Source organism: Cnephaeus nilssonii (genome assembly GCF_951640355.1).
Source record: "Cnephaeus nilssonii genome assembly, chromosome: 17".
NCBI classification, from domain to species: Eukaryota; Metazoa; Chordata; class Mammalia; order Chiroptera; family Vespertilionidae; genus Cnephaeus; species Cnephaeus nilssonii.
Genome location: NC_137088.1, coordinates 34,798,910 through 34,822,319, shown reverse-complemented (window position 1 = coordinate 34,822,319; position 23,410 = coordinate 34,798,910). Strand labels below are relative to the sequence as shown.

Here is a 23,410-nt window from a genome sequence, read left to right as displayed (position 1 = left end):
TATTCTTTAAAGAACAGTTACACTTGAAAAATGGCGGAAGCCTTTTTCCATGCCCCAAAGAGGAAAAGAAGAGTGTACGAGAATTATGAGTCTCCATTTCCGATCCCTTTCGGTCAGAAAGACTTCAGAATATTCCGTGCTGAAATGATAAACAACAATGTAGTTGTGAGGAACGCAGAAGATATTGAGCAGCTGTATGGGAAAGTAAGTACCAGGGGCCCTGGCACAGCTACTTCCTGACAACCTGGAGCCAGCTGTCCTTCCTCCTCCTCTCCATCCACTTCCAAAACAAACCATAAATGACCCATATTCTTTTCTTGCTATTTAGTCTCCTGTAGGAACACTACAGTTTGACTCAGGTGCCCTAAAGGCATATATTATAATGATAACTGCCCCACCCTGGACCCACGTTTCAGCAATGAAGTAGGGTCAGTAACATTGACCCTTCTTACCTTTCAATTATAAAAAGCAATGCACATTCATTGTGTTAAAAAAAAAAAAAATTCATGCCCTAACCGGTTTGGCTCAGTGGATAGAGCATCAGCCTGCGGACTGAAGGGTCCCAGGTTCGATTCCAGTCAAGGGCATGTACCTTGGTTGCGGGCACATCCCCAGTAGGAAGTGTGCAGGAGGCAGCTGATCGATGTTTCTCTCTCATCGATGTTTCTAACTCTCAATCCCTCTTCCTCTCCCTTCCTCCTGTAAAAAATCAATAAAATATATATATTTTTTAAAATTTCAAGCAGTTTATAGAAATTAAATTAATGGGTAAAAAGTTAAAATTCCCCACTTACTCCCATTCCATCCCCAGAGGTAACCTGAGTGGCATATTGTCCTGGCTCAGGGACAGATCAGATGAGCCTTCAGCACGTACTCTGGCTCCGCATCCGCTCTCTCTCGAGTTGGGGACCTCTGCTTAGATGAGGACAAGTTGTATAGTTTTTGCTGATTTCTGTTGATGATAGGTTAGGTTTGAGATTGGTAACTTGGCTCCCCTCCCTGCCCCTCATAGCCAGTTCATCAGTGGGCCGCTTTTTTAAACAGCTTTATTGAGGTATAATTTACAGCCATAAAATGCACCCATTGTAAGTGTACAATTCAGTGATTGTAATAAATTCATAGAGTTACACAACCACCACCACAATCCCATTTTAGAGCCTTCCCCTCCGCACAGAAAGTTCCTTCATGCCCATCGCACTTAATCCCTGCTCCACTCCCAGCCTAAGGCACCCAGCGATCCACTGCCTGTCTATAAATGTGCCCTCTTTAGACATTTTTATAAAATATATAGGTTTTGACCTGGCCAGGTGGCTCGGTTGGAGCGTCATCCTGTATACCAAAAAAGGTTGCCAGTCCTATTCCTGGTCAGGGCACATATCTAGGTTGCAGGTTTGATCCCCAGTTGGGGCACATTCGTCAGGCAACTGATCAGTGTTTCTTTCTCACATCAGTATTTCTCTCTCTCTTCCTCCCTCCTTCCCTCCCTCCCTCCCTTCCTCCCTCCCTCCCTCTAAAATAATAAAAACATATCCTCAGGTGAGGATATATATATATATATATATATATACACACACACACACACATATACACAGATATGTGTGTGTGTGTGTGTGTATATATATGTACACACATATATATACAGATGTGTGTGTGTGTGTGTGTGTGGATGTTAGTTTTAATCACCTTCCCAAAGTGGGATACAGTGGATGGTATTGACCTTGGTTAGATGGAGGTCTAAGCCAAAGGCAGTCTATTCACATTTGTAATACATAACATTAAATAGGAGCTTTGTAAATTGCTATACACATTATTTATTCTGACTGTTAAATCTAGATGAGGGTAAAAGGTGTTCATTTTATTATTCTCTCAATTTCAGTTTTCTCTGGGCTTAAATTAAGAAATGGGGTGGGGGGGGGGGTAGAATCCATGTTGCTTTTGGAATCGGCAGGAAGGAGTAAAAGAGAATCCAGGAAGCTTTTTTTGTACCTGGTAGACTTGGTTCCTGCTTTTAAACACATGCTCCTGCCTCTGCCTGCCCTGTTGCCTTCAGCTCATCAGACCTAGACTGAAATCATTAGTTATGAGGCAAAAGAGGTATACTAGAAACTTATCACAGAGATAAAACGCTAAGATCTGTATTTGTAGTCATTAGATAATCAGAGGGAAGGTGTAAAGCTGTGAAAAGTGGAATAAACTTTGTTAACTCAAATTCTGATTCTCCCTCAGCTAAAAAATTGATAACTAAAGGTGAACTAACTTTATTTTCTCTCTTCCTGGAAGGGTTATTTTGGAAAAGGAATCCTGTCTAGAAGCCGTCCAAACTTCACAATTTCAGATCCCAAGCTGGTTGCTAAATGGAAAGGTAAACTTGCATGTCATTCAGTTCTTTTGGCAAAGTATTATTTTCTTTCATTTTTTTATCTTGCACCTCAGATTATATCATAAAATTCTAGTGGAGAAGTAAGATGCACACTCAAAATTTTACTGCTAAAAATAGTAGTTAGAAGCATTCTAATAAAGGTGAAAAGGCTCTTATAATTGAAATGTGTTTTATCTAATTTCTGGAATTATCAAAAGTGTTATTCAGGCTTTGTTGTTAAGCATTGCCTAGAAGAGTATTGTGCATGTGGAAGGTGGTGATAATTAGGTACCTGCTCACCTGAATGCAAAATGAGTTTTATATCTAGAGTTAGAATTTACAACAATAACTTTAACAACATTGATGTATTTGTTAAAACATAGTAATGTGTGTGCTCACTTGCTGGTCCTCTTTAATTTATAAACCTTTTAGTGTATTTCTCTAGGGAAGTCTCATGGTAATTACATAGCCAATATCAGGTTAAAACATAATTAGAAAGGATTTTTTTAATCTTCACCTGAGGATATGCCTTTCATTGATTTTTAGAACAAGAAAGGAATGGGGAGAGAGCGAATTACCGATGTGAGAGAGAAACATTGATCGGTTGCCTCCATAGATGCCCCTAAGGGGATTGGACCCACACCGTGTACCCTGACCAGGAATCGAATCCATGGCCCTCAGTGCACGAGACAATGCTCCAACCAACTGAGCCACACCAGTCAGGGCTAGAAATAATTTTTAAAAACATATTGTAAAAACAAAAAACACAAAAAACTCTACTGAGATACCACTTCAACAATTAGATTGGCAAGAATCCAAAAGTCTGACCATTGATGAGGCCCGCAGAAACACTCTCATGCGTTGCTGGTAGGAGTGATTCTTGAAATAAAAAAGAGTCTGTATATCAAGTTGGTGGTATAGCCACAAGGGGGAAACTATTTTGAATGACTTCAAAACATGATAATTTGACTATTCAATTCTAATGGGATAGACTTTCCGTCAATTATCTCTTGCTATAGTGTTATTTAACAAACCACCCCAAATTTCCGTGGCTTTCAGTAGCAACCAAATTGCTTACAAGTCCATAGGTTTGCTGGGTAGGTGTGCTGATCTTGGCTGGATGGGCTCATCCTTATGTTAGTCATGGGTCAGCTGGCTGCTCTAATGGGCCTAGTCCAGTAAGGGATCTAGCTGGACTCACTGATTGTCTGGTTGGCTGTCAGCTGGTCTATGATGGCCTCAACTGGGATGAGGTGGGGTGCGGGGCCACCATGTGTGTCATCCTCTGGCAAGCTCTCCCAGGTATGTCCTCATGGTTATGGTGGAGGGTCAAGAGCAAGCCCCAGTGTGCCGGTGCTTTGCAGGCCTCTGCTTGCATCATGCTTGCTGAGACTTCACTGGCCCAGCGTCAAAGGGTTTGGCAGATGGCAGACCTGAAGAATTGGGGCAATCAGCCTGCCATATACTCTAAAGAAAGAAAGAGCTACAAAATAATCTTTACATTGTTTTCAGCAAGTATTTTATGGGTTGTAGTGTTGTTACAGTTATGCTGAGCCTGTGATATGTATATTGTATAATTAAGTAAATCAGTAATTTTGATGGTGTGGTTAAGAGCAGCCAGGATTTTTTTAGATGAAACATCTTGTACCAGGAAGCAAGAAAGCTACCATAAACTACTAGGCTTATTTCCAAAGAGGCTTCTACTGGCCACGGAAACATTTAGGCATCGATAAGAATAATGCTACAATTTATTTTAAAATGTATTCATTCATAATAATACCACCAAAATGCTTGAATCCTTGCAATCTTCTGCACACAGGCCAGAAGAAATTCAACAGTCACCTGTGGAGGATACATCATTTTGAAAACTGGAATATATGAACTGGTTCCTAGGGTAGCCACATAGTGAGGGGTTTGTCTTTATAGAAGAATCCCGCTAATAAACAAAGAATAAATAGTAGGATTAGAATGTCACCGTTTTGCAACCTCTAATGAATTACTAGATCTAGGCATTGGTCAGCAGTGGTGCTGATGACATAAGAAGAGTCAACACGACATTCTGTGTCCTCTGATGGTTACGTTGTGGTTTGTTTGTTTGTTTGTTTGTTTTGTATTGATTTCAGAAAGGAGGGGAGAGGGAGAGAGACACAGAAACAAATATTTTTCACCCAGCCCTTCAATATCCCTCCCACCCAGCAACCATCAGTTTATTCCCTATATCTATGTGTTTGTTTCTGTTTTGTTTTTCGTTTATTTTGTTTTCTCGATTCCACGTGTAAGTGGAATCATATGGTGTTTGTCTTTCTGTGTCTGACTGCCTTCACTCAGCAGAATACCCTCTAGGTCCATCCATGTTGTCTAAAACCCACACCATTAGGTGACCCGATAAACATTTTAGGTGGAAAGACCCCTCGAACCAGATACCCAGAGCTAGAAATAGAGCCCAGAACTCCCAATCCCTATCCAAAACCCTGGCTGAGTAGCTCCGTTGGTTAGAGTCACCTGGTATGCAAATTCACACCCAAACACCACCATGAAACTTACTGTAACAGCCCTTCTTACAGGCACAGCTTTCACTGAAGATGCTGTATGTAGCACGGGGCAATGAGGGTAACGTGTATAACGTTAGGGCCTTTGTATTCTCGTCTGAAACTTGAGAGCATGAGCCTTCAGAGGTGGCAGAAAGGATGCCTCTTGCACGCCATCCTGCTTAGCTGCAGTGCTGAGTTGAGAAGGATTCCGAGGTCACATCTGAGCCCAGCAAGAGCACTGATTGGTCAGCTGCGCCTGCCAGGGGTTTGCGTGCAGGGAGTGATGGCATGTAAAGCACGTATTTGCCATTGCTGGTTGGACAGTCGGCCTTCTAGGTGTGTGATTTTGTGGATGTTGAAATGCTCTTAGTGTTTTCTAGGTTTTCGGTGTTTTTGCTCCTTAAGGAAAATTTGTCTGAATTAATAGAACTTCTTTGTTGTTACAGATATGAAGACAAATATGCCTATAATCACATCAAAGAAGTAAGTCATGGTGAACTGCGGCCTTGGTCAAAATCATGGCTTAAATCGGGCCTATTTTTAGATAACCTTTTCTGATGTGGTAGTTCATGCCCTTTTTTTTTCTTTTCTTTTCTTTTTTTTTTGGAATAGTCTTTGAAATGTGTCTGAATTTAATGTGAATCAAATAATATTTGAAATGTACTAAGTTTATTTTTAAAAATAATCCTAAACCAAATCCTTTGCAAGTTGAATTCCTTCCAGAATCTGAACAACCGCCCTGTAATGTGTATGTCTTTAAGTTCCAAGGTGCTTAGACTTCCGTTTACAACTGGCTTCCTGTGCTGTGTGGGCATACACACCCGACCCTGTCCTTGCTCTACACGTGCAGGGTTAGAGAACGGCTTTCACCGAGGCTCTTCCTCGTCCACTCTAGTGCGACTCCTTCCCCTGGGCTTTGCTCACGCTGTTCCCGTTTCCTGGAACATTTCTCCCTCACCCTGCACACACGCACACAGCCTGGCTTTTTCCACACTCCACACATAGCCTACTGGTCGCTCTCTGAGTTTCTCTCCTCACCACCACCCTGCCCTCCGCTGAGTTGGGGGCCATTCCTCCAGCTCCCGTGGAGTCTGCTTTGGGGCCCTCACTGCACGGTCTGTCACACACCAACAGTTAGAATGTCAGTTCTTGGAGAGCAGGGACCACGTCTGGTTCCTCTCGGCAGCCCCAGCACTTAGTGTTCCCTCGGTAGGCTCTTGTTGACTTATGTTAGTCCTTCTAAGTCCTCCTCAGCCCCGAGGAGCAGCTCGAGTCGCATCTCCTCTAGGAAGCCTTTTAAAACCACGCAGCCCACAGTGGTTTCCCATCTTGCTTCTGCGTGTTCGACAGGATCTGGGAGCCCCTTTTGTTTACCTGCCCAGCAACCCCGTGGCCAGATGAGTGTCTGGGAGGCAGTGGCACCAGGGAGATCTCAGTGGCTGCTTTGGCTAAGACTGCAGGCTGGGCGTAGGGGTAGGGCCCCAGACTGTGGGAGGGGCCTGCTAAGAACCTGGCAGAACCCGCATCCCAGGAGGGCTGCAGTATAGGCAGGTTACTGCAACCAACACTGAGACCAAGAAACCGAAGAGAAGCCCGCCCCTCAGCTGTATCCTGATTAGGCTGGCAGTAAAGATGATGTGACATCAAGCCAGTTTGAGTATGTAAGTTTCTGAATGTCATCTACCTGAGGGTTATCCCTTGTAATCTCTGCAGTGTAATATTCCAAGGATGTTACTGATCCTTGTATTGGTTCCCTAGGGCTGCCATAACAGAGTACCACAAACTTGAGTGGCTTAGAAGAACAGAAATTTATTCTCACAGATCTGGAGACCAGAAATCCAAAACCCAGGCACGTAGGGCTGTGCTCCCTCAGACAGCTCTAGGGGAGGATCCTTCCATGCCTCATGTTAGCTTCTGGTTGTGGCCAACATCACCATCCTCATTATGGCCAATGGGTTCTGGTTGCTCCAACAGTGCCAGTTACTGGTCTGTATACCTGTGTCATCTCAGGTCATCTTACGAAACCTTTCAGGTAGGTGTAGTCATTCCCATCCCGTACCTGAGAATCTGCAGGTATCTTGCCCAAGATTACATGAGATTAAGCCAGAAAGTCCAGCTCCAGAGCCTGAAAGGAATTGACCATAATGAGAATACAGTTTTGTATGCTGGCATTTCTGAAATATGTTCCTTGTGCTAGGTGCCATGCTAATAACATGTTTATGGATTGTCTCCGTAAGTTCTTACATCCCCTCCATGAGGTAGGTCCTGTTATTTTCTGTCTTTGACAGGTGAGGAAACAGAACCAGAGGAGGTTAAACTTGCTCAAGGCTAGTACTTGCCTAAGCAGACTGATTCAAAACCAGTTTGCTGTGAACTTCCAGTGATAAAGGGGCATTAAGCAATAAGATGGTAGAGAAGGGCATTCTATGGAAATGGAAGAGGTGTGCTCAAGGCATAGAAACACGAGGAGCTGAGGCATGTTCAAGTGGTACCATCTGTGTTGTTGCCCTAAAATGGGTCTGCTTTTCATCAGTCTCATTACTGTTTCTAATCAGAGCCGCTGCCACCTTTTCCTTCTGCCACTCTCCCCTATGTTTTCTGACTTTCACTTTTCTTTTCCTGCCGTTTCTCCAGCAGTGTTTGGGGTTAATTGCAGTACGATTTGGCTTTTGAAGGCATTGCCAGCCAATTAGAGGACACCTGTTCTATGACCTATATGCCATATGTCTTAGTCATTTGTGCATCTGGCTGTTTTCATCACCAGTCTTACTTAGAGTCTTTCTTCTCCATACTTTTATAGCCACTTTCTCATTTGCGCTTTCATAAATGAACATCTGAGGTCATTCTGAGACAGAAATGCAGGCATGATTCTGGCATCTGTCAGAAAAGCAAAAAGAGGCTGGAGGTGCTCAGTGGCTTAGCTGAGAATTGCGGAAATGCCAACTGCAGAGCACGAAGTGCAGTCCTTGTCCCCACATGGCTGCCCCTGCCTTGAAGAGCAGTTAATTAAGGTGTACATTTCCATTCATTAAAATGTCATTTGCATTTCAATGTGATATATATTGAGTCAAATGTTTTTATTTTTCAAGTCTCCCTAAAAAACCCACAATCATATAGTAACACATATTTATTGAGCACTTGCTACATCCTGAGCACTTCACATGTCTTGTCTCCTTAAACCCCTGCAACAACCCCGTGAGGTAGGTACAGTGACCCCTGGTTCACAGAAGAGCTGAACCTTAGAAAGGTACATAACTAGTGCAAGACCATGAGGGAGTGAGGGTTTGAGCTCACATCTGCCTTGGCCACTCTTTTGCAGAGAGCAGAGCAGTGACCTGTGTGTGCTGTCTCTCTTGCAGATCTTCTGCTCAAAGCGGGGAACTGTTGAATCTTTAATTCTGTGCTTCTTTCATATATTTTGAGTCAAGGAATTTGATAAAAGTGGATCCCTTCCCCAGAAAAATATACATGGACACAAAGATTTGTGTTCAAATGAAGAAGATTTGTAGACCCATAAAAGCATCGAACCAATGCTTTAAGTGATATGAAGAGCAAAGATTCTTTTTAGATCTCCCAGGTGAAAGTTTTAACTGCATGCATCAGTGACCATACTTTTCATACAGGTGAAAGGCATCTCACTGTTGTATGGGCAGCTACATTTTTTTGCCCTGGTTATAAAAAGTAGTACATAACATGATCCTTCTGGGGCAGTAGTACCATTTCCCCATCTTATGGGTAGAAAAACTGAAGCAGGGAGAAGTAATTGGCTTTGTCACACAGTTATAAGTGTCAGAATCAGGGCTGAACACAAATGTGCAAGCCAGAGTCCATGCATGTCATCGCTGCATCATCCTGTTTTTTCAGTGTTAGAGTAGCCTTGCCAGGTTTTAATTTTTAAATCTAAGAGACTTCCCAATATATAGGAATGCATGTTCATCCCCATGTAGAATAAACAGGATGTGGACAGTTTGGAGATTCTTCTGATGAATTAGGATTAAGCAGCCACAGATCTCTTTTTCAAATACTGCAGAAGCCACCTTCCTTGTTTAACTGTGTGTGGGATGTAGCAGTTTATAAGCTATGACATAGTCATCCCTATGCAGACAAAATACTCAAGGTTAAGACTAAAATTACATCTGACATCTCACAAGCCATGTGTCCTCTTAGGTGCTTTTTACACTAATTGCTGTAGGTAGAGGCCAGAGTGCTTGAGTTTCAAGGCGTCTTTGGCCTTCCGCAGGCCAGATTTCCCTCACGTGGCGTGGCCTCACGTTCCATGCACCATCCCAGCAGCATCCTTAGGTGCCGACAGTCAGCAGAACGGAGTCCTGTTGTCCTGTTGTAAATTCTGTAACCGGGAGGTGTTCAGGGCTTGCCTTCAAGTTTAAGAAACTAAGCATGTATTTTCTCATCTTCTCTAATAAAATGGTAATATGCAAATTAACCATCATCCGCTACATAAGCCACGCCCACCAGCCAATCAGGGCGAGTATGCAAATTCACCCCAATCCAAGATGGCTACAGCCACAGAGAGCAAGGTTTCCCAGGTAACAGAGGAAGCCAAGCTTTCCATAGCCGTTGCAGGCCTAAGCCTCCACTCAAGCTACAAAGTTTCAATTATAGAAGGTAAACAAATTCAAACAAATGGCAACAGAATGGAGCTTGAGAGAGCAGGCCAGGGTTGCCGGCGGCAACAGGGGAAGCAAAGCTTTAAAGCACACCCTGGCCGGGCCCACTCGCTTAAGGCAACAAAGTTTCAACTGTAGAAGGTGAATTAACTGCCACAGAGATGGCTGCCGCCCGGGAGGGAACAGCAGGCTTGGCTCTGCTCCAGGCTACAAAGTTTCAATTGTAGAAGGAAAATAAATCCCAGATACCAGGGCCTCCGCTTAGGTTGCCAGGGGGTGTGGCCCGCCTGCAAACCACCACAGGCCCCTCACTCAGGCCGCCCCACACCCCAAGAGAACCCCACCCTGATCCGGGACACCCTTCAGGGCAAACCAGCTGGCCCCCACCCGTGCACCAGGCCTCTATCTTATCTAATAAAAGAGTAATATACAGATTGATCATCACTGCAACACACAATATAGCTGCCCCCATGTGGTTAAAGATCCTGCCCCCATGTGGACACAAGATGGCCACTACAAGATGGCCAGCAAGAGAGGGCAGTTGGGAGGCACCCGGCCTGCAAGGGAGGGCAGTTGAGAGGGACCAGGCTTGCAAGGGAGGGCAATTGGAGGTGATCAACCCTGCAGGAGAGGGCAGTTAGGGGTGACCAGGCTGGCAGAGGAGGGAAGTTGGGGGCAAACAGGCTGGCAGGGGAGCGGTTAAGCATCAACCAGGCTGGCAGCGGAGTGGTTAGGGGGTGATCAGGCTGGCAGGCAGAAGCGGTTAGGGGCAATCAGGAAGGCAGGCAAGCAAGCAGTTGGGAGCCAGCAGTCCTGGATTGTGAGAGGGCAGTCGGACATCCCTCCAGGAGTCCCAGATTAGAGAGGGTACAGGCTGGGTTGAGGGACAACCCCCCGCCGTGCACGAATTTCGTGCACCGGGCTTCTAGTTAAAATATAGTTTAAGCCGAAACCGGTTTGGCTCAGTGGATAGAGCGTCGGCCTGCGGACTCAAGGGTCCCGGGTTCGATTCTGGTCAGGGGCATGTGCCTTGGTTGCGGGCACATCCCTGGTGGGGGGTGTGCAGGAGGCAGCTGATCGATGTTTCTCTCTCATTGATGTTTCTAACTCTCTATCCCTCTCTCTTCCTCTCTGTAAAAAATCAATAAAATATATTTAAATATAAATATAAATATAAATATAAATATAAATATATATATATATATATATATATATATATATATATATATATATATATAGTTTAAAAATTATGGAAGAAGGGGCCTTTTCTGTTAGGATGCTTGGCTGTATATACATAATCGTAATCATTTTTTTCCATGTGACCTCCACTGAGACATTAGGAGGTACTGTGAAAAATATTGAAATGTTCATTTTTGCTTTCCAATACTAAACAAAGGCTACTTTATGTTATGAATGAAAGATATATCTGATAATGTAATACCTAAAATTGAAAATAGCACAGAACAAGTTCTGACAAAGGGTGGCCATTTTCTCTTTATATTTACCAAAATCATTTGGTCCACCAGTTTTAAATTAAATTGTCATACTTTGCTAAACTGAGGTTAATTTTTTTAAAATTCAGGAAGTTCAATGAAGCTCTATAATAAAAGCAAACAAAAGTAATACATGTTCATTGTAGAACAGTTAGAGGATGCAGAAAAGTATAAAGAAAACATTTACCTATAGCCCACCATTGAGAAAAACCACTGTAAACATTTTGGCATACTACCTTCTCATCTTTTTTACATATTCTGTTGTCTTTTATTTTTTGTGGGTTTTTTGTGTGTTTTTTGTCTGTTGTCTTTTAAAATTTCTGAAATTCAAGTGTTGCTGCTAACACTAATTCTATTTTTCAGGTATCATCGTAGTGTAGAATGGGCCACAGAGCTCATGCGAAGACAGGGGAAGGACGAGAGTACAGTGCACAGAATCCTTGAAGATTACACAAAACCACTTGAGCATCCTTGCCTAGAACAGAATGAAGATGTTTCATTGCATGATGAGCTGAACTCTGAAATGGTTTCCAAAATAGAAGCCACAGCAGATAGAACGAAACTTTCTGTGATGAACGGAGACTTGGGAAAGTCAGATGATATGGAGGATCCCAGCAGGCCACCAGACTGCCTGCAGGACGGCTCTGGGCATGACCCACTGACTGCAAACGGCTTCGATAAACACTTATTGGAGGTCACTGCACCTCTGTCCCAAGTCCATTGTAGCCAAAAAGATGTTCTCTCCCAGTGTGGTGCTCAGGACAGCGGCCAACGAGTGGGTCTCCTCTGTGCCAGAGAGGGAGGACCTGCTGACGAGTATGTGCTGGTGGAGGAAGTCGCGTGTGATGTGAGCGAGAAGGAAGATGCCCCAAGTGAGAAAGTAAGTAGAAGAAAATAAATCACTTCTTCCAAAGCCCTTTGTTTCTGGCCAATAGAAAGTGTTGGCTGATTGGATGTCCCTTACTTGGAACTGGTAGCAGTCCCATATAAGCACCCAGCTTATGCGAGAGGCAGTCAGGACATCATACTGCAGACGCTCCAAGGGAGCCAGCAGGCACTGGGTCCTGCCCTGGTGGCTCAGTAGTTGTGAGGGCTGTTTCAACTAAAACCTTAAAGTTTGTGAATAACTTAACTTTCTAATAAATTAAATCAGGTCCAATAATCCTATCTTGTTAGGGAGAAAAAGAAATGCAGTGGTGATTGCACGTAGTCTTGAGTACAGCCGAGGGGCGGGTCTCAAGTGTGGAAGTTAGCCGTCACCAGGCAAGCATGGGAAACAGGTTAACAGGCACTTCTTTAGGGACACTCTGTCAGAGTTGCCCTAGAATTATCTGTAATAGCTAAACATGAGAAACAATCTAATCGTTAAGGAGTTTGTGAAACACCCACTTGAAGAAATATTTAGCTAGCCTTTCGAATGAGGTTAATGGCTCATTAAGAACCTAGGCACATGCTTAACGAGGTACAATGAAAAAAAGCAGCACATAAAATCAACCAACAAAATGATCACTACGGGAAATACTCATGGGGCACAAAGAAAGGAAATAAAATGTTAAAGTAGAGAAACAAAACTTTTCCACATAAGTAATAAAAACTTACTTTTTAACAGTATGGATCCAACAAATGTGAATGTGAGAAATTTATAGGAAAGTTGTTCATTTTAAAATGCAGTCTCCTTTGTATAAAATGTAGTGCTTCCATTTGTGCTGTATGTATTATCTTTCTTTCTCTTCAGTCGGCACAGAAGAAGAGACTAATCTGCAGAAGAAATCCATATAGGATCTTTGAGTATTTGCAGCTCAGCCTAGAGGAGGTATGTGCCCTGCCTGTTTCCTTTCCAGCTACTGGTCTCTGGGACTGGGCAACACTGTAGATTATAGAGTCTACCTCCAAATGCAATTCTGCATGCGATTCAGTAACTCTGGGTGTTCCCTTCTGCAGAATTACCAACATGCTCTCTTTAAGACAATAGCTGCTTTCTCAAAAGTTGACTTAAAAAGTGGCTTTCTAGCAACTGCATCATGTTTTTCCTCTGATTTGGAATTCCTCTAGCCTGTGTTCACATGATATTCAGTCCTTTTTTTTTTAAATATATTTTTATTGATTTCAGAGAGGAAGGGAGAGGGAGAGAGAGATAAAAACATCAATGATGAAAGAGAATCATTGATCAGTTGCCTCCTGCACTGGGGATCAAGCCCACAACCCAGGCATGTGCCCTTGACCGGAATTGAACCAGGGACCCTTCAGTCCACAGACTGACACTCTATCTACCGAGCCAAACTGGTTAGTGCCAGTCCTTCCCTTTTTTGCTTACATTTGTACTGTACACAGACATGTCCTTTCTGCCCTTCAGGGTAGCACCCCTTCCTCAGTCTCATGTCCATGGGTGTGCCTCCTGTCCAGGAGCGCTCCTGCCCGTCTTGGATAGCTTCTGCAGTGCCTAGCACAGTTCTTGGAGTATATCTAGGTGTCAGGGAGTGCTTGTTAAACGCATCCACATGGGTGAGTTCATAGATGTGTGCACAATTTCATAATTGTGTCTCTGTAGCCTCTTGATCTCCTGGTCTGCACGTCCTTCCTTGCAGAGAAGGCAGTGATACAAAGAACAGACTTTCAGAGCAGGAAGGGATGTTTGGAATTATTTACTTCATCTCATTTTACAAATGAGACAGTTTAGTCTACTATTGAATATACTATAGCCACTAGCTGTGTGTGGCTATTTAATTTAAACTAATTAAAATTGAACATAATTCAAAATTGTTTCTCAGTTAGTTGTGCCAACTACATTTAAAACACAACAGCCCTGTCAGTATGCTCCATGGTTAGAGCGTTGGCCTGCACACTGAAGGGTCTCGGGTTCGATTCCTGGTCAAGGGCACGTACCTGGGTTACAGGTTCATTCCCCAACCCTGGTCAGGGCGTGTGCAGGAGACAACCAATCAATATGTCTCTCTTGCATTGATGTTTCTCCCTATCTCTCCCTCTCTCTGTCTTTGTCTCCCTCTCCCTCTCCCTCCCACTCTGTCTAAAAGCAATGGACCTGGGGAGGGAATGAGATCTGGGTAGAGGGGATCAATGGGGGAAAAACGGGAACTTCTATAATACTTTCAACAATAAATATGAATTAAAATATATCTGTATACATAAAAGCCTAAGCGACCACTATGACTGAACAATCGGTCTACCAGTCACTATGACACACACTGACCACCAGGGGACAGACGCTCAATGCAGGACCTGCGTCCTGGTGGTCAGTGCACTCCCACAGCCAACCTCCCACGGCCCCTCCCCCCCGTCGGACAACCTTCTGTGGCACCACCCCCAGGCTGGCCAACCTCCCGTGGCTCCTCCCCCCGGATCCCAATTGGGGGGGAGCAGCAGGCCAACCTCCCATGGTCCCTCCCCCCTGGCTGGCCAGCCCCCCCCCCCCATAGGCCTCAATCGCTGGCCAGGCTGAGGGACCCCCCCCCCCCACACACACACACACACCCGTGCACGAATTTGTGCACCGGGCCTCTAGTATATATAAAATATAATAAAAGCAATGGAAAAATATCCTCAGGTGAGGATTAAAATAAATATCTAAATAATAAAAACATAAAAAGAAAAAAACTGTAAAATAATCATAGCCACATGTGGCTAGTGGCTACTGTATTGGACAGCACTGTGGATAGGTGCTTGACCTCTGAGTCTCAGCTTTCTTCTCTAAAATGAGGGTTATATAACACCTTATTTATAAGATGGTCTGGAAATTAAATTATGCCTGTAATGGGTTCAGCACAGTGCCTGGTATATAGTAAATGCTCAGTAAGTGTTAGTGCCTGTTATTCTTATCATTATCATCATTATTAAGTTAGTTGTAAAAGCTATTTAGTAGCTAATTGGAACTTTCTTTCGCAGGTTTTTTTTTTTTAATCCTCACCCGAGGATATGTTTTTATTGGTTTTAGAGAGAGAGAAAGGGAGAAAGAGAGAAACATTGATCAGTTGTCTCCGTACGTGCCCTGACTGGGGATTGAACCCATGACCCTTTGGTGCACAGGATGACACTTCAACCAGCAGACTCACGATCCAGGGCACAATCAGTATTTTTTTTTTAATTTAAGTATAGTTGGTATACAACATCACATTAATAAAAATTTATTTTTTAACAGTATGAATCCAACATATGTATTTGTTCTGTATGTATTTTCTTTCTCTTCAGTTTCAGGTATGTGCAATCAATATTTTTGCAAAAATACTCACTGGGTATTTACTTTGTGCCAGGCACTGGGTTTAGTACTAATAATACAGAAGTACATAGAATATGGCTCTGGTCCTCGAGATAGCTCCAAAGTAATTACAATTCTATGTGATAAGTACAGTGTGATATATATGTATTGTCCCAGTGTTGCTCCTCTTGTGTCCTTGTACCCAATGCCTGTCATCCATTAGGTGCTTAGTAATTATTTGTTAAATGGATGTGTACGAGGTGTGGAATTTGCACAGAAACTGGTGGAGTCCGAAGGGACACGTGCTAGCTGGAAAGATTTTACAGAGTTGGTGATATCTGCAGATGTTAAAGGATAAATAGGGATTGCCAGATGGACACGGGACAGCATGGGCTCTTCATGCAGCTCAGTCCCGGAAGTGAAAGCACAGCACAGGAGGGCTAGATTGTGGGAGGCATATCTATGAGTAGGGGTCTGACCTGGTCATGGTGGCACCAGGGAATTACAGGCAGTGCTGTAGGGGAGTGGCAGGGACCAGAGCTGGCATCAGGAGGAGCGTGGACTGGAGGGCTGAGGCCATGAAGACCCTCTCGGCTCCGGTAGGCGGCATCAGTAGGCCTGGAGAGAGTATCAGGTGTAGAAACTGGGGTTCAACCTTACTGTTCCAGGTGGGTGACCAGTTGATGCTATTAATGACAGAAAGCCTCCTCCCAAACACTCCCTGAAGAAAGGCAAGAGGAAGAGGAGATAGCCGGTGAGACTGCTCTGCATTCTTGGAGGCTGCTTGGCTCCTGAGAACATTCCAGAGACATATTGCAATAGTTTTCAGGGAGCACGCAATTAAACCTGGTTCTGCTTCTCAGTTCTGTCTGGCAGATTGCCGTTGAAAGAATCACCCGTGTTTGGCATGCCACTTGCACTGTTTAATGTATTTCCATAAATGTCTGTCAGGAACACAAGCAGCCCTGCTGTGGTGACTCAAAGCAGTTCTCTTTAGGGATTGAGAATGGTAATACCACAGCTGACTTAAAGATCTGCTTCTCAGAGATCTGTTACGGAGAGCTATTCTGCTGTTATATGCGACGTTAAAATAATTGTTAAACTCATCCTTCTATCTTATTAGTATTGTCAAAGAAAAAACTTACCAGTGAGATCTCAAGGGACATTATTGCCAGTCTCCCCAGAGCTCCCCAGTGCACTGATGACTTACTTCTAAATAAAACCAACTCAACTGAAGTGAGATCCTCTCCATCTGTAATAAGTGCCTGAAATCAGTTTGCATTGATTCATGAAAGCCATTTTAGGCCGATTAAAATGAGGCATTGGTTTCATCAGTTCTTAGGGAAATGTATGTTTGCTAATAATGGAAAGTCTCTGAAGAACTTAAATTCTAACTGACACCAGGAAGGAATTTCTTGCTGGGCAAAAATTGGATGGAACTTTTTCAGCCTACAGTATCTGAATGATTGTTAGAAAGGAAGGGAAACTGAAACGAATTGAGCAGTTAGGTGTTTGCATAGCTTTTTAAATTTTTATGATGGAAGTGCCCGGCTAGCTCAGTCGGTAGAGCATGAGACTCTTAAATTTTTATGAGATTTAATCTCATTAAAACTTCAAGAAGGCATTATTATTCCTATTTTATAGGGGAGGTAATATAGTTTAAGTGAGATCTCCAAGGCCCTGGCCATTACTGAGATTCCATCCCAGATCTGTCATATCTCAAAGCTCCTCCTGTTATACCATTCTGAACCAAGAAGTGAGAACATGAAAGGGAAAAAAGGACGTGGCTGTTTGAGGAACCAACTTTGTCTTTTCCTTTGCACCTTTAGGCCATTGTTGGTGTCCATCTGAGAGAAAAAAAAGTATTCTGTATCAATAAGTATTGGGCCATGGGAAGGGAAAAGGTCAAAATAAGATTGAGGACACCTGGGAAGGCTGTCACCAGTAGCTGAAAGGAGAACGATAACCTGGTGTCCACACTGAGCACTCTGGAGAAAGGAGCTGAGGGCCTGGCCTGCTCTAGGTGGCTCTAGGCCTAAACCAAGGACAGGATCCAGGGACCTGCTTCTGTATTCTTCCAGCACAAGCATTGAGCACCCATAGTGTACTAGACCCCTTTCTAGACCGTTCTGCTCTCACAGAATTTGCATTCTGTTTATAGAGACACACATAAGAAGGATATTTTCAGACAAAAATAAGTGCTCTTTTGAAGAAGACAGTCAGTATGGGGGTTACTTAAACCGTGTGGCTAGGGAAGACCTCTGAGAAGTGACCTTTGATTCTGGGGCAGATTATGCCAGATGTGGGAATAGCAATTACAGAGGCAAAAATGAGCTTAATGTGTTTAGGGGACAAGTGAAGCCAAGAAGGCTAGAGAGACTGGTGATCAGACATAGAACTGCTGCAGATGGTGGGAAGCAGGAATGCAATAAAGGCCCTGGCTGATGTTGCTCAGTGGTTAGAGCGTTGTCCCGTAGGTTCAATTCCGGTCAAAGTCAAGAGCACGCACATACTCGGTTGCAGGTTTGTTCTGGGCCCCAGTTGAGGCATGTGCAAGATTGATGTATCTTTCTCACATCAATGTCTCTCCCTCTCTCTCCCTCCTTCCCCCCCCCCCCCAAACTTCTACTCTCTAAAAAATCAATGGAAAAAATATCATAGGGTGAGGATTAACAAAACAAACAAATAAACAAAAGAATGCAATAAAGCCCTTTGGAGGGTTTTAGTCATGGGGGCCACATCTTCACGTTTTTTTGTTTTGCTTTGTTTTTTTCTTTTTGTTTTTTAAGGAAGGGAAAGGGAGAGAGAGATAGAAACATCAGTGATGAGAAAAAATCATTGATTGGCTGCTTCCTGCACGCCCCAGTGGGGGCTTGATCCCGAAACCCAGGCATGTGCCTCGACTGGGAATCAAGCCGTAATCTCCTGATTCATAGGTTAATGCTCAACCACTGAGCCATGTCGGCTGGCCAGTCTTCACGTTTTGAGAAGATGGCTCTAGCTCCTGTGGAGACTGGACTGTAAGGGGCTAAGTAAATATAAAGAGGCCTTGGCAAAAGTCCCGGCAGGAGGTGGTGTCTGGACCCTGGTGATTGGGACCATGAAACCACCTTCATTTTCAGAGAATCTCTAGATTCTCTGAAGATGCAGTAGTTCCCAAGCCATTTTATTCTTTTAAAAATTATTGAGAATTCCAAGAAACGCTGTTATGTGGATTATAGCTATCAACAATTACCAAGTCACCTCCTAGGTTAAATTTATTCCTAGGTATTTTATTCTTTCTGATGTAATAGTAAATGGGATTTTTTTTTTTTTTCATTTCTCTTTCTGATGGTTCTTTATTAATGTACTAGAGACCTGGTGCATGAAATTCGTGCACGGGGGTTGGTGGGGGGTGGGTGTCCCTCAGCCCAGCCTGCACCCTCTCTAATCTGGGATCCCTCGGGGGATGTCTGACTGCCGGTTTGGGCCCGATCCCTCACACAATCTGGGACTGCTGGCTCCTAACCACTCACCTGCCTGCCTACCTGATTGCCCCTAACCGCTTCTGCCTGCCAGCCTGATCACCCCCTAACTGCTCCCCTGCCGGCCCGATCGCCCCCAACTGCCCTCTCCTGCCAGCCCGATCATCCCCAACTGCCCTCCTCTGCCAGCCTGATCGCCCCCACTGCCCTTCCCTGCTGGCCCAATCGCTACTTGGCCCAACCCCCTTGCTGGCCCGATGGCCCCCAACTGCCCTCCCCTGCCAGCCTGGTCGCCCCAGATTGCCCTCCCCTGCCAGCCTGGTCACCCCCAACTGCCCTCCCCTGCCGGCCTGATCTCGCCCCCATTTATCCTCCCCTGCATGCCTGGTCCCCCCCCCCAACTCCCCTCCCCTGCCGGCCTGATCACCCACAACTGCCCTCCCCTGCCGGCCATCTTGTGGTGGCCATCTTGTGACAGCCATCTTGTGACAACATGAGGGAGGGCATCTTGTGGTGGCTGCATTGTGACAATGTTGCGCGAGGGTGTCACGCAAGGGCATGACGCTACCTAAGCTTTTACATAGGATAGAAACTGAATAGATTTCTTTCTATGTATTTTATATCTTACAACTTTGCTGAATTTATTTATTAGTTTTAATAGTTTTTTGGTGGATTCTTTAGAGTTTTCTATATATTAGATCATGTCATCTGTATATAGTGAGTTTTACTTCTTCTTTCCCAATTTAGGTGCCTTTTATTTCTTTCTCTTGCCTATTTGCTCTGGCTAGGACTTCAAGTACTATGTTGAGTAAAGGTGGCAAGAATGGATGTTTTTCACTTATTTTAAACTAGTTTGGGACATTCATGTTTTCTTAGATTTTTTTAATCTTCGAAGATTATATGATCCATTTCTGTTAAAAATATGTGACCATTCTGATGAAGATTCAAGAACATTAATTTGTATTTGAGGTGAAAACAAGTCAATCTGTAAAATAATTTCTCAGCAGTTGAAATAGTTTCTAATGAGCATTTTCTGCTTGCTCTGTTTTAGGCCTTCTTCCTGGTCTATGCTCTGGGATGTCTAAGTATTTACTATGAAAAGGTAAGTTGTTTTATTAGTATGTAATCCACGTTAAACTTTCGTGATATTAAAAGAAGGTTGTAGTAATTTCAATTGCTTCCTTAAATAAAATAGGAAGTGACTTCTTCTCGAAGTTCAGCTTTGGGTCCTGATTTGGAACTGTTCAGGCAAAAGCCAGCTTTGACCCTTTTAGGTTGAATTTTATTCCCAGAGGTTAGGAGAAAAGCAATATCTTACATAATGACCAGGAAATCTGTGTCAGGACAGTACTACAAAATTAACAACAAAAGTAAAAGCTACCAGTGTTCAGCACTACTTCAGGCTGTGTGTTCGGTGCTTTACATACAATATTTCTAATCCTTACTTCCATCTGGTAAGAATTTTATAGATAAGGTGACTGAAGCTCAGAGAAATTAAATAACTCCCCCAAGGTCAGGGTGGCTCCAAAGCACGTGATTTTGCACAGTAGTCTGCTTCCCTTAGAAGAAAGGTCATCCCATACGAAGTTGATACCATTGCTTGCCTTCTAGTAAAGGAAGTGGAGGGCTGAGTACACATATGGGAGGGAGACTTTCCCTGCACACTTTTTTTTTTTTTTTAAGAATAGTTTTTTATTGATTTTTATAGAGAGAGGAGGGAAAGATAGAGAGAGAGAAACATCAGTCAGCTGCCACCTTCATGCCTCCTACTGGGGATCAAGCCCGCAACCCAGGCATGTGCTCTGAATGGGAATTGAACCATTAACCTTTCAGTGCACAGGACAACTCCCAACCAACTGAGCCACACTGGCCAGGGCTCCACTGTTCACTTTTTGTACTTTTTGAATTCTGAACCATGTGATTATAATACATATTCAAACTGATTCAAATGAAATTTAAATTAAAAAGAAAAATGTAAGCAGAACAGTAAATAGACTAGAGAAAGCATATTTCATTCTGTTCTTGGAAGTACATAATTTTATCACTCATCAGATTCTAATTATATAAATCTTTTTCACAAGTATTCCATGGGTTTGAAAATGGGTGTCTGGTTGATGGGTGACTCATTTTTCCAGATGGTGGCCATTCTTAGCCCACCCTGCCTCCTCTCCTGGGCTTCAGCTGAAATTTGTCAGAATATTTCAGCTGCTACATAGAACCCTCAACATCTGAAACATGGTGGGCTATCCAATTGGAAGTTCAGCCTTCTCTACAAGACTTGCTTCTCAGAGGAGGGGTTGAGTGTTTCCTCACAGTGGGATTTGAAGGCCACACACATATGGAGCTTCCACCTTAGGAACAACTCCAAAAAAGTGAAAGAAAAACCACAACCCTAACTCATACTTATGGCATTAAAATCTTCATCTGAGCCAACTGAGCAAATCTTTTCGAGTGACTGAACCTTAAACCAACTGAAGAATTGACCATTTTACTAAGCACTGAAATGAAGCAGAAAACTTCCCCAACTTATCTGGTTTTCATTGTTGTATTTTTTTGTATTGATACATCAGAATGTTCTCTGAACCGAACATTCTCAGTCTCTTCGAGTCCTACATTAGAAACAAAGTCCCCTTATAAGTAGTGGATTATTAATTTGTGTATCAGATAACAAATTCTCTAGTTTCAAAAACTAAATGGAGCATTCTTTTAAAGCTTTTACAAAATTATTTGTGGCTTTTCTGAGCATGGCCTGACATATAGTGGTAGTAGCTGCTCTTTAGGGTCTTTTGGAACATGCTGCCTTGTGGACTTGTTACATTTGAGCCCCCAGCTCAAATGTACTCGTTCCTTTGCCTGGAATGTTCTTCCCCAGCCACCACCACCCCCTTCCAGACCCTCCACCACCCCCTTTCACTCAGATGTCACTGTCTCAGGGCAGCCTCTCCCGAGTCCTTTAGAGCAGTGCTGTCCACTGGAAATGCAATGGGAGCCTCCGACAGGAGCCACGTGTGTAATCTAAAATTTTATGTAGCCACATTAAAAAGTTTTTTTTAAGGTGAAATAAATTTATAATATATAGTTTATGTAACCCAACATGTCCAAAATTATGGAGATAGTTTTTATACTAAGCTTTTGAAATTTTATGTGTATTTTACTTTTGCAGCACATCTTAGTTCAGGCACCTCATTGGACAGCACATGTCTAGCTCTTCTAGTTAAGTCCCTCTGTTCTGGGTACCGTGTTTGTTGTTGTTAATCCTGAAAAGATACTTTTTCCATTGATTTTTAGCGAGAGTGGTAGGGGGAGGAAGAGAGAGAGACATCAATGTGAGAGAGGCACATCGATTGGTTGCCTCTCGCATACACCCCAACTGGGACTGGGGAACGAACCTGCAACCCAGGTATGTGCCCTTGACTGGGAATCGAACCTTGACCCTTTGGTGTTCGAGCTGACGCTCTAACCATTTGGCCACATCAGCCAGGGCGGTACCATGTTTGTTTTATTCACTGCTCCAGCTTCACACTTACAGACGTTGATTCACTAGAATGATGAGTGAGTACATACATAATAATGCCTATTTTTGTTCAATAACTTTAGGAGCCTTTAACGATTCTGAAACTCTGGAAAGTTTTCACGGTAGTTCAACCCACATTCAGGACTACCTATATGGCGTACCATTACTTCCGAAGCAAGGGCTGGGTGCCCAAAGTGGGACTTAAGTACGGAACAGATTTACGTAAGTAATTTATGGCTTGGTAGGTGTGAGAACTAGGGTTTGCATCAGATCCTAGGATGAAAATCAGATTTGGTTATATGTGCTGTTGCTCTTTTCTAAGAGGTTCTTCCTTCTGGCTTAAATAAGAATATTGGATATTTGGATTGTGTTTAGGGTATGTCCAGAGTGAGTGAAAGGGCAATCTAGGAGAAAAGCCCAGGAGTAGAAGCTTGCAGACCCAAGTCAGGTTTCTCCTCTTGTCTGCTCTATAATCTACAGCACCCCCATATCCCTACCCTCACCTCTCATTAGCCATGTGGTCATGTTATATAGGGCAGTCCCTTGTCCTCTGGGCCACAATTGCCTCATCTGGCAAATGAGAATAGTCATCCTCCTATATAATAAAGAGGTAATATGCAAATTGACCCTTGTGCCCTCACAAGATGGCTGCCTGTGACCAGGACAGCAGGGGGGTTAGTGAGGGATGACCAAACGACTGAACAAGCAGGCTGTGTAGGGCGACCAGGCTGGCAGGGGGGTTAGTGTGGGATGACCAAACGACTGAACAGCAGACTGCGTGGGGTGACCAGGCCGGCAGGTGGGGGGACAGTTGGGGGCGACCAGGCCAGCAGGGGGGGCAGTTAGGGGCGACCAGGCAGGCAGGCAGGTGAGCGATTAGGAGCTAGCGGTCCAGGATTGTGAGGGAGATGTCCGACTGCCGGTTTAGGCCCGATCCTGGCAGGCAGACATCCCCTAAACCAGCAGTTGGACATCCCCCAAGGGGTCCCGGATTGGAGAGGGTGCAGGCTGGGCTGAGGGGACACACACACCCTCTCCCCCCTGCCCCCGTGCACGAATTTTGTGCACCGGGCCTCTAGTTATATTAATAACTACAGCTCTCATTTATTAATCATTTAGTACATGCCAAGCATTGTTCTAAGTGTTTTACATTCATTAGCTCATTTAATGCTTGCAGCAGTCCTGGGCAATGGATACTTGTTAACCTCATT

General features: G+C 43.8%; 1 protein-coding gene across 9 annotated transcripts in view; it reads left to right on the top strand.

Annotated features, from left to right (window-relative positions):
* TSEN2 (tRNA splicing endonuclease subunit 2) overlaps positions 1-23,410 on the top strand; it is a 43,467-nt gene that overhangs the window by 5,329 nt on the left and 14,728 nt on the right. For 7 of the 9 annotated variants that reach the window (XR_013814806.1, XM_079794478.1, XM_079794474.1 and 4 more), the window contains 7 exons: positions 13-204; positions 2,281-2,362; positions 5,337-5,373; positions 11,375-11,891; positions 12,747-12,824; positions 19,737-19,787; positions 22,283-22,421. Coding sequence is in view for 8 of the 9 variants with exons in the window: in XM_079794478.1 (XP_079650604.1) it covers positions 31-204; positions 2,281-2,362; positions 5,337-5,373; positions 11,375-11,891; positions 12,747-12,824; positions 19,737-19,787; positions 22,283-22,421 (1,078 nt within the window). In the remaining variant the exon portion in view is untranslated. The remainder of the gene's footprint in view (positions 1-12; positions 205-2,280; positions 2,363-5,336; positions 5,374-11,374; positions 11,892-12,746; positions 12,825-19,736; positions 19,788-22,282; positions 22,422-23,410) is intronic. The other 2 variants (XM_079794479.1, XM_079794472.1) reach the window with 1 other exon arrangement.